We start from the raw sequence: 14,286 nt of genomic DNA, 5'->3' as shown, positions 1-14,286 counted from the left end.
GCTCCAAGCCCCTTGGACTGTTGTCTCTTGGCTATTCCAGCTTTACCCTATCTGAAATCACTATCTCCATGTTGGCTCCCTTGGTCTCCTCGCAGTTCCTTGGAGCTGAGGTTGAGGTTTGAACTTGGATTCTGCTTTGACCTTTGGCACTTCCCTCTACCTGGTCGACACCTCGGTTGTGGGTCGGAGGCACCTCTGTCTGGTAGGGAGGAGGGTGGCCCCTTGATGGTCACCTTCTTCCTTGGAGTCCTTAGAGTTTGCTCAGGGGGCAATTCAGGGTGCGACGTGGGAGGCGGAGGTGGGGGGAGACCTGGGGCAGGAAGGGGAGGTGCAGGGGGGTGGGGCTTGGCTCCCTGTCTCTATCTCCACCAGGGCCACTCCACTTGGATCTGGATTCTGTATGAGCCTTTCTTTGGTAAAAAGTTGAAAACGACTGATCTTTTCTAAGCCCCTTCAATTTATAAAGGAGAAAGCTGAGATGGAACAAAGGCAAAGGATTTGTCAAGGTCACCCAAGTGAGTTAGCGGTGGATTAGGGCTTTAGGAGGGGACAGGCCCAGTGGCTGGGGCGGACTCCTGAGCACGCTGACTCGGTGGCCTGACCCACCCTTCCAGAAGTCTTGTGGGTTGCGGTGGGTTGCCCTCGCTTGGCTGGCACAGGACTGAGGACCCAGAAAACTTGAGTGCTGTTGTCACAGGCTGTCTCTGGGAGCGCTCTGTGCTGGAACAGACGAGGCCCCTTTAATAAGCCCTGAAGACCACTGATGCCACAGCTTGTGAAGACCTGGGGTCAAGTCCCAAGGATGCCACTAACCTCAGTGCGATTCTGGATTTGTTATGTGTTCTCTCTGAGCCTCCATTTAGCTCGCCCGTGTGTGCACGTCTCCTCCCCTTGCACCTTACCTTACCCCATTCAACAGGGTTGACAAAGAACTCGGGACCCCAACACTGGGGGAACTGGCCGAGAGGAGTGACGACGTCTGCTTCTGTTCTCTGTCTGTGTCTTTACCCTCCTTACAGGGACACCGAGTTGCAATGGAGGCTAAGAGCTGCCTCTAACGTAAAAGAAGAGGAGGAGAGTTCCTGTAGTTCCCGGAGCTCGAGGTTTGCTGTTGTCAGCTGGGATTTAGCTCCCATTGGGGTTCGGGGCCCTTTAAAATCACTGTGGGTCGTCCTGGGTGGGGGTGGAGGCAGACTGTGGCAGCGCATGGATGGAGGGCTCCCTTCCTACCCTCCCGGGCCCGCCCCCTCGGGTTCCCCTCCCGGGGAGCTGGGGGTGTTTCGGACCCACCAGAGCGCCAGGCTCAGCTTTTCTGAATTTTCTAAAATGCATCCTCAGAGTCAGGGGCACTTGAGGTGACAGCCAGCAACTGAGAAGTTGAGCCAAGTGAAGATGGGGAGCCAAAGGAAAGATGAGACTCGGAAGACGGACCTGGAATCACGGAATTGCGCGCGACTCTTGGGGATTAAACAACTAACTTTTTTGGTACTAGTGCCTGGGGTATGCTTCTTGGTGGGGCTCTTATAAATGGACTAGGATGACGGACATTTAGGAGCATTCAGGAGAAAAGCCAGAAAAGGGAATGGTTTCTGGTTTTTCCCGCTTTCTATTGTTCCCCGTGATGACTCCGAGAGTCAGCCCCTCTTCCCCAGTCTGGAGTTGGAACCCTCACCGTCCCTTTGCCAGGCTTGGCCTCGAGGTCACTGCCTGCCTCGTTGACGTTCGTCCCTTTTCTTCTGTGCTTTGCCAGCAACGATTGGGATTTTTCAAAAGCAGTTTATACCAGGAAATTAAGAGTGAAAGAAATCAGATTAAAAAAAAAAAAGCATCACGTTGTAAAATAGTGGATGTCAGGGGCTTGGGGAGAGGAGCACAGGGAGTTATTGTTTAATGGATACGGAGTGTTGCAAGATGAAATGAGTTCCAGAGATGGATGGAGGTGATAGAAGCACAGCAATGTAAATGTACTTAATGTGCCTGAACTGTACGCTTAACAATGGTTAAGATGGTACATTTTCCGTTATGTAGATTTCACCACAATTTAAAAGAAAAAAAAAAAAAAAGCATCCAAGTAGATGGATTTAGAGATTCCCTTACACGGAGTTTCGCCTCAGTGTTTCACAGGAAGTGGTTTTTTCCTCATTGTGATGGTTAATTTAACGGAGCAGCTCAGCTAGACTATGGTGCCCACGTGTGCGGTCAAACACCAGTCCCAATGTTGCTGCAAAGGTTCTTTTCAGGGGCGCCTGGGCGGCTCAGTTGGTTAAGTGTCCAACTCTTGATTTCCACTCAGGTCTTGACCTCATGGTCGTGAGATCGAGCCCTGCGGCGGGCTCTGCGCTGGGCGTGAAGCCTGCTTAAGACCCTGTCTCCCTCTCTCTCTCTCTCTCTCTCTCTGTGCCTTCCCTACTTGCTTGCATGTGCGTTCGTGTTCTCTCCTTGTCTCTCAAAACAAGGGGGGTAGTTTTTAGATGTGAGTAGGATTTATAAACAGTAGACTTTGAATAAAGCAGATCGCCCTTCACAGTATGGGGAGGACTCATCTAACAGCTGAACGTCTTAAGAGTCACAGTGAGGTTCCCAAAGAAGAATAAATTCTGCCTCCAGACAGCGTCTGGGCTCGAGACTGCAACATCAGCTCTTGCCCGCATTGCCAGCCGGCCTGCCCTGCAGACTTCAGACTCGCATGTGAACCAGTTCCAGAAAGTCTCTGTCGATCTACCCTCCTCCCCACCCCTATGCATACACGCCAACGCCTGGACCCGCACCGTATTGCTCTGTTGGTTCTCGTTCTCTGGGAAACCGTGACTCATACACTTACCTGGATCCAACTGGGGAGGGAGGTGTCCAGACTTGTCCCTGATGGGAGATAGGAAAAGCACCCCTCCCAGGTCTGGTGAGCACTTCGTTTCTTCTACTCTGCTGCCCTGGCTTCTCGCTGGGAATCGGCCCTCCTGGGATCTATGTCCTCTGCCTCTAGCCTATGCGTCCTTCTCTGGGGCCCCTTCTCTGGGCCTGTGGGCCTGACCTGCCCCTTGGCTCTCTGGGTGAAGGCTCATCTTTCCTACTAGACCCCAAACACTTTTTGGACCCGGGCCCTCCTCAAGCTCTCAGGAAGCCACCTACTGACTTTGGAACCTGCTGGACTCTGTCTGTAGCTTTGAGTACATGGGGGTTGGCTGGAGTCACTTCTCTCTGCTACTTTCTATCTGCTTTTAGCAGATTTCCTGGCTGCTTCATGGCTGTTTTTGCCTTTGGGTAAAGCCTTGATTCATCTCCCATTTTCCTTGGTCAACATCCATGCCTAGGCTCCTAAGGGCCTGACTCTCAGGCACCAGTTGCCTTTGTGAAACGTATGAGCATTAATTCAGCTTCTTCCCACAGCCAGATAGAGACTCCCATTTTCTCCTGCCTGTAGGTCCTACTGGACGGCCTATAAAAGAAGGATGGATGCTTAACACTTTCCCTCATTTGTCTATAATAGTATCTATGGAGTCCGTTATATACATTATCTTACTTGAGCCATTCAAAAGCCCTATTTAATATATAGTATCCCCATTTTATAGATTGGAGAATTGATACACAGAGAGGTTCTGCAGCTTGTCCCAGATCACACAGCACGGGAGGGGAATTCAACCCCAGGCAATCTGAATCCAAGTCCTAGGCTCTTAGCCAGGGATGGATTCGCGAACTCTATCTCGAAAGGAGAAAAGGGAAAAGAAAGGAGAGAAGAATGAGGGATAAAGATAGATAAGACAGATATAAAGCAGAATCAGGAGTAGGATAAATATCACAATCGCATATGCATCAGAAGGTCCTGAATGTGTGCCACGGGTGGGCCACGAATTTGGCTCCAGGCTTCCAGCAGCCAAATAAGGTGGGAGCCTCCTCTGTGTTTCCGCTCGCTCGCTGAGCCGAGAGGTGTGATCAGCTCATGGTGTCATTGTTGATCAGGCACAGATTTCCAGCAGTCCCTACTTCCCCGGGTTCTCTCGAGCGGCTTATGGATCGCGCAGGGGTTTCCTCAGTTGAGGGGCCCAGCTCTCTGATCATCCTACGGCTGCAGTTCGGTGAAATTCTTTTGCACTTATAGTGAAAATGGTATGTCATTCCCACTAAGAAAAGGGTTGGGTCCTTCTCTCTTAGAATAACGATTCGGTATTGACATTAGACTGTACATTCTGGGAAAGTTGCAACTTAAAAGCTTAGCTTTCTTTTCCCGTCTACACGTCTGACAGTGCCTAATCCAGTGTTGTGCTCCCTGCGAGTGATGAATAGACAGAGGCTGTACTGAACAAATATGAATGTTAGCGAAGGCTGACAAGTGCTCCCACAGCACCTGCTTGTGACAAGAGGGAGGACTTGTTTCTGGGGAAGACTTCCGAGTATTAAATGGTCTAGAGCTAACGAAAGGCAGCGTAGTGCTGTGGAAAGAACATGCAGTCCGAACTCTGCAGTCGCTGTGTGACCTTCAGCAAATCCCTTAACCTGTCTGAGCCTCAGACTACAAAAATGGAACACGCCTACCATAGGAGGAGATGTTCTAGTACCTGGAATACGGTAGGTGGTCCCCAAACCGTATTTGTTCAATCATTCATTCTTTCCGAACATTCTTATTGGCATCTGCCGTGGGCCGGACCCTCACCGTGCTCTGTCCTGGGCCTATGACAGAGAGCGGGACAGACAGACACCCGTAGATTCCCCGTCGCTTCCTTCCCTGACAGGCACCTGTAGATTCCCTCCTCCCCCATCTCTTCCTTCCCTGAGGACGGTAGTTCCTGCAGCAGATATTTAATAATAGAGGTGCCTGAAGTCCAAGTTGCTGAGGGAAGAGACGGGGAGGCGCAAGAAGATTGGGGAAACAGAGAAATGGCCCCCTCCATCGAATCCACGAGGCCCAGCGTCCCAGTGCAGCCGACCCCATCTGACTGCCCCTGCCCCACATGGGCACAGGCCATGGGGCTCACCAGGGCCGCATGAAATGATTGCACCTTTGCCCCTGTGGTGGAACAGAGGGCCTCCAGTGCTCTAGATCTGCGTTTAAAACAGAAGCGGAGAATGCTTTATGTTGGTTTCTGCGCTCACCAACAAAACCCTCTGTGCAGTGGAAAACAGTGTCCTAATTATACACAGGCCCCAGCATTGTGCTCTTCTCCAGGCTCTTCAGGGTGTTGTGTTTGCATTTCCTCACCCTCGGGACGACCATTTGCATCTCTCCTGTCTCTCAGGGAACAGTGTGTGTGTGTGTGTGTGTGTGTGTGTGTCCCCACGTGCATGCGCACAGACCTCATAAACTCAGACGCTGCAGAGAAAGGACTGAAAACTCGTAGCAGAGATTCTCCCTTTGAATCCATGACAAGTCTATAGCCCCAGCATGCACTGTATTTAGGTACATGCACCTGTTTATATGATTTGGTGCTTCGAGTCCCAGGCCCCATTCACCCACGTGTTGGCATCCGCATGAGACGGGGCTGCCTTTGAGAGCAGGGTCCGTGTCTCCGCCGTCAGGCTGGAGGCACCTTGAAGGCAGGGGCTGTCTCCCCCAGCAGATTGGAGGCCCGCTAAGGGCAGGGCTGCACCTCATCCTTCAGAAGCCTCTACTCTTGACGTGAGCTCAAGCCTGTGTGCCCGGAAAAGAGTTCTGACCTCAACATCATAAAGAGAGCCTTCAGTGGTTTCCTGGCACACAGTTTTCTGAGATGTCAGACTGACAGTCTCTTGGGCTGACTTCATCTCCTCCTTTTACCTGCCGAGAGTGGACAGTTCGGGGTACCAGAGAGAGAAAAACGGAAGCACAGAAGAGAGGAAGGGGTGTGGCATCCTCAGGTCAACCCATCAACTCCCTACCTCTCAGGCTATTTGACTGGACTCCCCATCAGCCCAACTGATCCCGGGGGCCAGGGCCCACCCTCTCCCTCCCCTCCCACACCCTGCCCGTGCTGGATCTAAAGGCACACACTTTCTGGCATCATTCCCTGATTTATCCTTAATCTCTTAACTGAAAATGAAAGGAAAACCACAAAAACACCCTTCTCGTGGTGTGGCCAAGACATTCCTTTTTCAGAATCCTTGCGCTTTTCACCCCCCTGAAAGGTTGATGAGGGGAAAAGGATCATGTGTTCTTCATTTATGATTCCCACCCCACCCCCACCCCACCGTGCCATGACGCCACACATCACGCTCAATAAATGTTTTGTACATATGAATGAATGTAAATTTCAGGAAGGACTAGGGATGGATCTCCTCATTCTCCTGAGACCTCATTCTTCCCTGGCAAATGGTCTCAACCCAAAGTATCTGCACGATCTGTCTTTTGTTGGAAAAAAAACCCTGTATTCTGGGGTCTTGGGCCTAGGGGGCAGTGTTCACCTATTGGTACAGGCTGGAGCAGAGTGTGTGTGTGTGTGTGTGTGTGTGTGTGTGTGTGTGTGTGTTGATGATGAAGACTGGACATTAATAAGCTCTGGTTCCAGAGAGAATTCTAGAAGTCCGTTAAAACAACTTAGCTCATCTTCCCCCATGAGTAACTTGCTTCTTGTATATGCCTGTGAAATGTTATTCAGCGTCTATGTGGCTGAACAACCAGGTTTATTTGAAGATAGAAGGTGTTTTTTTTTTTTTTATCCAGTAAACTTTATTTATATATAACAACAGTACAAATGGTGTCCTTGGCTTGCAAAATAGGAGTGTTTCGTATTTACAATAGGTACACGATAATATATTAGAATAACCAAAAAAAAAAAACCCCATTTTATTGGAACATTTTAAATACTTAATTTTCTTACAGTTTTTTTTTCCACAACACCTGTAAAAACAACAAAACCAGACAACTATCATTGTATTTTCTTAAAAATATATATAATACAGATTCCAGTGTGTCAAGAAGAGAGAATTTGGGTAGGAGAAGTTGGGGGGAGAGGCAGGTGGGCTCAGGTCCCCAGTTTCGTGGGCTTGTCCCTTGTTCCCCAACAGACTTGCTAATGTCTGCCCTGTATGGAGGGGGACCACGTTCCACTATGTTCTCCACTTGAAATGTCAACATAGAGGGCAAATAAAGCCAAAGGCAGGGCCTTGACTGATGTCCAAAGGTGCCTCCCATCTTCCTGGAGGCTAGACAGGAGGAGTAAGCTTCACAGCAGAAAGAACAGAGCCCCGTCTGAAGGTGGAGCCCTGTTACAGCGAGGAGAAGGAGACAGACATCCACGAGAAGCCCAGAATCTCCAGTCTGCTTGTTGGGCTGGGGCCCTGTTTGACAAGCAGTGATCTCGATCAGTCAGCTCCTAGGGCATCCCTGATACCAAGAGTGAAACTTTCATTCATGGTAACACTGAGGCCCGGGTGCTAAAACTTCCTCCTCTGGGGAAACCAGGAGAAAGTCAAGAGACCGAGAAGAGAGACTCTGGAGTTATGAAGGGGATCCTGCCATTTTTGCAAAGCTTGTTCCGGAGACAAGGCCCTGAACTTCATCTCCCCATCTTCCCGCGAGATCTGCTGCCACAGCCCTGTAAGTATGAGGCTGTTTTGCATTTTCTCACCGCTCCCCTTCCCCCTGCCCCAAGAGCCTCGGCTCTTTCCCGTCAGTAGCCAGGCTCCAGGCGCCTCAGATGCAGCACAGGTGCCTGGGGAAAAAATGGCCTCCCCCGGGGCGGCTGCTGGCCCAGTGTTTACCTGCTGCAGGTTAATGGGGGCCTGTGTGGCAACTGGGATGCACCTGGAGATTTCTCAGCCAGAGGCTTTCAAACATTCTCTTTTTGTTCTGCCCGGATCATTTTTAGTCCAGCACACCCATCCATCGCTTCTGCTTCATGCTCAGCAGGGCCAGAGGCCTTGAACGCTATTTCTTGTCCCCATTTGGTGGAAAGGAAGAAAGGTCAGGAGCTCAAGCAGCAGGGGACGCGCCACCAGAAGGGACAGCGGCAGGAGAAATGATAGAGCCTCTCACTGCACAAGGAATGCCCCCAGAATAAGGTAAGGCAGCTGGGTTGGTCCACTTTCTTCCTTCTTCCGGTCCCTTTTCTGCACAACTCATGCCCTCTGCAGGTGGTGGGGGAGAATTTACCTACTAAGTTGGTGGCAGGGACCAGTAGCCTGGAGAGTGTAAATCTGCTAGAAGGTCCTTCTTGGTCTTATTCGTGGCTGTGTTTCAGCACCCAGAACAGTGCCTAGCAGATAGCTGCAGCGTCTGAAGGTTCCCTGAATGGATGAATGTAGGAACCAGTCCCCACCCTCCAGCGAGGTTAACAGCTGATTCACACTTTGAATGACTGAGCTCTGCAAGGAAGGGGAGCTCTCTGCAGCGGTGGATCCGAAATGATTTGAGAGCCGTGCTGTGGGGAGAGGTAGGAGGGCAGACACAGAAATACCTGCCCTCCACCCCCGTGCTGAGGGCGGAGGCAGCAGGCCAGGTGAAGTGACCTGCTCCACCAAAATGGACATCTCGCCCATCTTCGTCTTGTCCGTTAGCACCTTCTGTCTTGCCAAGCACATTGCTGGGGGCCTTTTCCAGACAACTGTCGCTGGTGCAGATTAACGAAACACAACGAAGCTGGGTTGGTTTTTGAGAGGCGTTGCCCTTCCTGCCTCCCTCCAAGATGGCTGGCTTCGTGGGGGGTGGGGGGTGGGGGCTGTGACTTTTTCCTTACGTGAGCTCCAAATATCTCCAAATTGGATAATAGGGAGGACAGAGGCCAATCGACTCCCCGTTCTCCCCATCCTACAGGCACGGACTCCATTGGTTCTTGATGACCCAAAGCCAAGAGCTGGTGGAGGAGGGACAGAGGGGAAGCTGGAGAAGGGGCAAGGCTTGACAAGTGTGCACCCTCACGGCCTGACTTGAGTCGCACTGAGTCGTCCTTTCTTGAATTCCTTCCTCAGAGACGCCCCTGTGCCACTTCCTTTGCCGTCCCCACATGCCCCGCACTCTTAACGGAATCCTGAGGAATGTGGCCAGACCACTCACGCCAGCTCTGGTTCCTCTCCTCTCCACTCTCCAGTTGGCTTATCCCCCATCCTTCTCCCCACTCTCCAAACACCTTCAAGGAACAGCCCCAGGGCAGCAAAGAGTCACCCCAAGTAGCTCCTGGTTGACACTCGGGTGTCCACCCGAGATGCATAGAGATAAGTGTTGGTTGAGAAGCTGTTGAAACGTCAAACTTCCTTTTCCTTCTTGGTGGAACAAAACCCCGGATGCTGGTCCGTGCAGGGGCGTGATCAGAAAACCTTCACTCGGAGCTCACGTGTAACAGGAGGGCGGGCTGGGATTTTTCTGTGAGTGGGATCAAGTCCCCGGCTCACATGCCTCTTGCTCACATCCTCTCCCCTTTCATCGCCCTAAATCACAGGCTCCAAGCTGAGAAGCTTTGGGTGCTATGAAGAGCAAACACTTTGGCTTAGTGCGGAAGGCCAGTCATTAGTGTTTCTTTCAGGCTATTAATAGGGTCCAGAGAAACTTTAGCAGAAGTGGATTATCGGAAGAAAGTGGCCTTGGCATGGCTGGTTGTGAATTATGATGAAAAGAGCGAGTTTCCTGAGTATTTTGCTGAAGGCTTTTCTCTTTCCCTCTGTCAGCTGCATTCAGGCAAGAAACTGGAGCTGGGGAGCCCGGGCGATGTCTGCTGTGTGGTTAGCACGGCACTCCACAGCCACACGCCGGGGACGGAAGCCAGCCCGCAGAGCTCCCCCTCCCCCAGTCCTTTCCTGGGAATCCAGTGTGGTCAGCAGAGCCTTTGGAAATTGGAATTGTTTGGAGGTAAATCATGGCACAGAGAAGCTGGGGCCCAGAGTTAATTACAGAGGAAATGACCCCGGTCTGGTCTCTGTGGGGCTGCCTGGTCCAGTTTCTCAGCACCGCGGGCCCTTGTAGAAAGTAGGAAGGGAGCGGTGGTCCTCTCCTGCCTGCCTCCTTCCCACCCCTTGGCCTTTCTCTCGCCCTCCTTCTCCTTCCCTCTGATGCTCTGACAGAGAAGCTGGAGCTGCCTGCTTGGATCCTTGCCAGTGTGGGAGGCCTGGAAACTCTGGTGGCTGTCCCGGTCACCTAGGCCTTGCCACCAACAGAGCCATGACTCCCGCTGGCTTTCGCGGCGCCTTTGGACCCGGGTGTGGAGCTTTGGTCTCTTGGTTTAGAAACTACACTCGGGAGAGTGGGTCATCCATGGTTTTAGGTGTCAGCAGAAGAGAGTGAGGAAGAAAGGAGCCCAGTGAGAAGCCACCCACTCGTCCTTGAAACTCATGAGGACAGGAGAGGCAGAGAGAGAGGCAGGAGACAGTAACGTGGGGACGCTACAGTCATTTCTACCGAGGCCAGGGCTCAGCCGACCAGGAGCTCCCACACAGGAGCGGAGGGCCGTCTCCCCTCCGCAGGCACAAGAGAACGATAGAAAAGCGTCACAATCAACATGGCAGCATCTTTAACCTACGCTCTTCAAGTATTGCTTGCTGTAAACAGTGTTTGATTTTTGCTTTCTCTCGAATTGCCAAGAAACCACGGGCGGACTGGCGTGCAATCTAAAGCCAGACACCCATGTCCCCCAGTCAGCTCCCAGATGGACTCTCCCGGGGGGGGCCACACACCTCCAGGCCCTTTCCCCAGGGTGCCCGGTTCAGGACCGTGACTGATGTAAGGCAAAGCTGCCCGGTGTCCGCAGGGAGGCCAGGCGTCGGGTCTGGGAGAGGCCCAGCTCTCCGCCGCGTCTCCTAGTAACTTTACAGACACCAAAGGGAAAAGTACCAAAGGTCAGCTCCTCGCTTCTTGAGGTTTGAGATGAAACAAGAGGAAAACGAACACAAACGCAGTAGCAAAAAAGCACTGGTAACTGTATGGACACAGAGCTCCTCTCCAGGGATGAGAGCCCACGGGGGTGTGGTAGGTGAAGCTCTGCGCCCAGCCAGCCGGGTTGAGCCCCCTCCACGGCGCTGCCGTCTGCACCGCGCTCTGTAGCTCCCGTGCTCCTGTGGCTGCCGGGTTTTCCTGGCCTCTGTTTCGGCGAAGCGTTTGGGGTGAACTTGTGCGCGTTCTTCTCCTCCTCCTCATTTTCTCGTAATTTCAAGGGGAAGGAAATGATCGTTTTCCCTCCAATTTCTCTCAGGTTCTCTTTGCAGGCTTTTTCTGACATGTGGGAAGAGGAGTCACTCGAGGAAGGGGGGAGGGAAGAAGGAAGGGGGACAGAAATCAGAATGAAACAGAAGTTGGACGGGATTAACAGGGAGGCTTTTTGTTTTATTTCTGGTTTTTTTTTTTTCCTTTTCTTAAAAAAAATTAAATAAAGTTCTCATTATTTCCCCAATATACATCAAATGAGTTTTCATGCAAAGCAGCAGTCACAGAGGCAGAACTGTCCCCAGTTCGTGCCTCTCGGCTTGAAGAACCGCCTTCTCTGGGCCCCTGCTTCTCTCGGGTTCTCACTGTGGAGGGACGGCGCCCGCGGTCTCTCCCTGCGGGAACCGGCTGCGGCGAAACGTGGCTGGCTTGGGGAGAGGGGCCCTCCCCTCTCCCCGTGATGGGGTCTCAGGGGACACCAAGCTCTGGGGTCTGATCCCCTTCACTTGTCCTTCTTCTGAGACTCGCAGGGTGACGGCTTGCATGGGTCCCTCTTCCCGGGAACGTGGGGCTCCGTCTCTCAGCTCTCAATGGACAGGGACATGGCATTTATGAGCTGTTCTACCTTGTACGCCAGCCGCTGTCGCCGGGCCTGCTCGTCCTGCTCTAGGGCCCCGAGGAGCTGAGGAACAAAAACAGAGGTGGGGGAGACTTCAGAACTCAGTTTAGAAGAAGCCATGCGCTGAGTCTTTCGTCCTTCTTTCTGCCTTTCCATCCCGCCCTAAGGAGCATGACCTGAAATCATGTAAATGATTAACTGAGTGTATATATGTATATGGATATATCTTTGAAATTTTTTTTTAACGTTTACTCATTTTTGAGAGACAGACAGAGCACAAGCGGGGGAGGGGCAGGGAGAGAGGGAGACGCAGAACCCGAAGCGGGCTCCAGGCTCTGAGCTGTCGGCACAGAGCCCGACACGGGGCTCGAACCCACGAACCGCGAGATCATGACCTGAGCTGAAGTCGGACGCTTCACCGACTGAGCCACCCAGGCACATCTGTGCCTGGGTGTATCTTAAAACAACATATTTAAAACAATACCTGGCAAGGGCACCTGGGTGGCTCAGTCGGTGAAGCGTCCGACTTCAGCTCAGGTCATGATCTCGCGGTTCGTGGGTTCGAGCCCCGTGTCGGGCTCTGTGCCGACAGCTCAGAGCCTGGAGCCCGCTTCGGGTTCTGCGTCTCCCTCTCTCCCTGCCCCTCCCCCGCTTGTGCTCTGTCTCTGTCTCTCAACAATGAATAAATGTAAAAAAAAATTTTTTTAAAGAAATAAAACAATATTTGGCATATACGACGAAGTGCTAAGTATTAGCTATTATCATTATCATTATTATTATTATTATTACTAATGCTAATTTCAGGTACAGTGTCAGTGCAGGTCTTGTAAATCCTCTAAAGCTGTCTTATTCAACCTCTCCTCATGTTAAGGTCCACCTGCGTACCTAAAATGTAACTGACGGATGTGCCCAAGTGCAAAGAACAGTCTGATTCACTGTTTAAGAAAGAATGAAATTAATTGCCCAACACTTTGAAAGGAAAACTAATTACATCATCAAAGTCTTGTTTGTTATGTTGCCAAAGGGTGAAAGACAATGGAATGTGTAAGAAAGCACTGGACGAGTTGGAGACGATAAGGCTACCTTCTAAGGGAATGGTAATGATTTTTGAGCTCATGGGTTTTTGATTCCATGAGTGTTTTCTCTAAACTACCCTCTGTCGCTGTTACTTAGAGGCTGGACCAGGCGTTCTGTTCAACTGCCTTTCTGGCTGCGTGTCAGTCTCTGTCCCCTCCAGGGCCCTGCCTTACCTCTTCGCTATATTTGCTGACGTAGGAGTAGATCTCATTGAGGGCACTCAACATGTTGAACTCCACAGCATGCAGACGGGACTGCTCAGCGAGGTAGGCGTTCATGTCCTGGTCACTGATGGCGGGGAGCTTGGCAATGTCTGCATAGTATCTGCCATAGAGAGGACAGACTCCGTAACGGGGACCTGGCACACATTTGCCTACACTACTCCGACCTCGGGCCCCTCGAGAGCACTGGATGTCCCCAGTTACTCCTGCCTCCAATGTCTCTTTCGATGTGTTTTCCTCTGGCCTCTTGCCTCAAGCTAAGGGCGAGGCCTGGAGACTGTTGCTCAGGAGGCCAGACTCCATCTAGCTCCGAGCTCCCACTATAGTGTCCCCCCGCCCCCGGAATGCATAAAAGCCCAGACTCTGACCAGACTCCAACCAGACTCCTTGTATTCCAATCCCAGCTCTACTACCTGCTAGCTGGGTGACCTTGGGCAAGTTACTAAGCCTCTCTGTACCTCAGTTTCCTCATTAGTCAAATGGCGATGACAACAATACTTACTTTGCCACTCTGTTGGATATTATAATGAGAGGACGCATAAAAAATCTTTATCACAGGAATGGTTGCTTAGCATGTGCTCAATAACAGGTAATCAGAACGATAATGGTCTGAGCTCCAAGGGCACAGGGCTTCCCCTCCTTCCTCTACCAGAAAGCTTGGACAAGGGGGAAGGAGGGGAACCTGAGATCTGAAGGTACCTCAAACACGGTTGTGAGTCCTCAGTGAAGCCCACAGCGTGGGGAATGGAGCAGACAGGCAGGGGTGTGGGTCTGTCCCAGGGAAGCTACTGACCTCTCCACCCAGCTCTTGTAGCTGGGGATGTCCTTGGCATAGAGCAGCTTGTTGGAGGGGGAGTCCTTGCCCAGCCGGTGCTCTGACGTGGAGCAGGAGTCCATGAAAGTCTGGGCCACCACGGACAGGCAGGCGTCCGTGATGCTGCCCTTGTGGATGTCGAATACAAACTGGGGGTTCTTGATCACGTTCACCCAGAAGCGCAGAGGGAGGCTGTGGGTAAAGGCAGAAGGGACCCTGAGGGCCGAGCCTCCGCCGTGCCCCTGGTGTCGTCCACTAACACTCCTCTCCTCCTTCTACGAGTGAAACCTCTCTCTCCCAAGGGCAAGGGAATGTAATCACAGAGGACTGGGCCAGCCAGGGCTGCTAATTTAGCCTAAGTGATTCTTGACCCTGGGAGAAGCGGAGAGGCGCCATCGTACCCTAACAGGGGGGCCGACCCTGATCCCTACCGGGAGGTAGATAGACGGAGGTGGGTTCTGTTCCCTCCCGGCAGCCTTTGCCAAAGGCTCCCAGGCCCCCAGGGAAGCCTAAGTACAGA

General features: G+C 52.0%; 1 protein-coding gene and 2 long non-coding RNA genes across 3 annotated transcripts in view; 2 read left to right on the top strand and 1 right to left on the bottom strand.

Moving 5' to 3' along the window:
• Window positions 1-377: 377 nt before the first annotated feature.
• Window positions 378-1,488, top strand: LOC109495453. The gene is made up of 2 exons (XR_002150859.3): window positions 378-1,103; window positions 1,339-1,488. It is a non-coding gene; the product is annotated as an uncharacterized LOC109495453 (long non-coding RNA).
• A 6,200-nt stretch (window positions 1,489-7,688) lies between these two features.
• On the top strand, window positions 7,689-11,168 carry LOC123382897. The gene is made up of 2 exons (XR_006592035.1): window positions 7,689-7,968; window positions 8,875-11,168. It is a non-coding gene; the product is annotated as an uncharacterized LOC123382897 (long non-coding RNA).
• A 26-nt stretch (window positions 11,169-11,194) lies between these two features.
• PLXNA2 (plexin A2) overlaps window positions 11,195-14,286 on the bottom strand; it is a 208,705-nt gene continuing 205,613 nt past the window's right edge. The window contains 3 exon segments of the mRNA XM_003999337.5: window positions 11,195-11,717; window positions 12,905-13,055; window positions 13,746-13,958. Of these exon segments, the coding sequence (XP_003999386.1) occupies window positions 11,616-11,717; window positions 12,905-13,055; window positions 13,746-13,958 (466 nt within the window). The 3' untranslated portion in view covers window positions 11,195-11,615.

This window comes from Felis catus, chromosome F1 (genome assembly GCF_018350175.1).
Source record: "Felis catus isolate Fca126 chromosome F1, F.catus_Fca126_mat1.0, whole genome shotgun sequence".
In the NCBI taxonomy this organism is placed as follows: domain Eukaryota; kingdom Metazoa; phylum Chordata; class Mammalia; order Carnivora; family Felidae; genus Felis; species Felis catus.
Note: the sequence above shows the minus strand (reverse complement) of the source record. Positions and strands in the feature narration are given on the sequence as shown.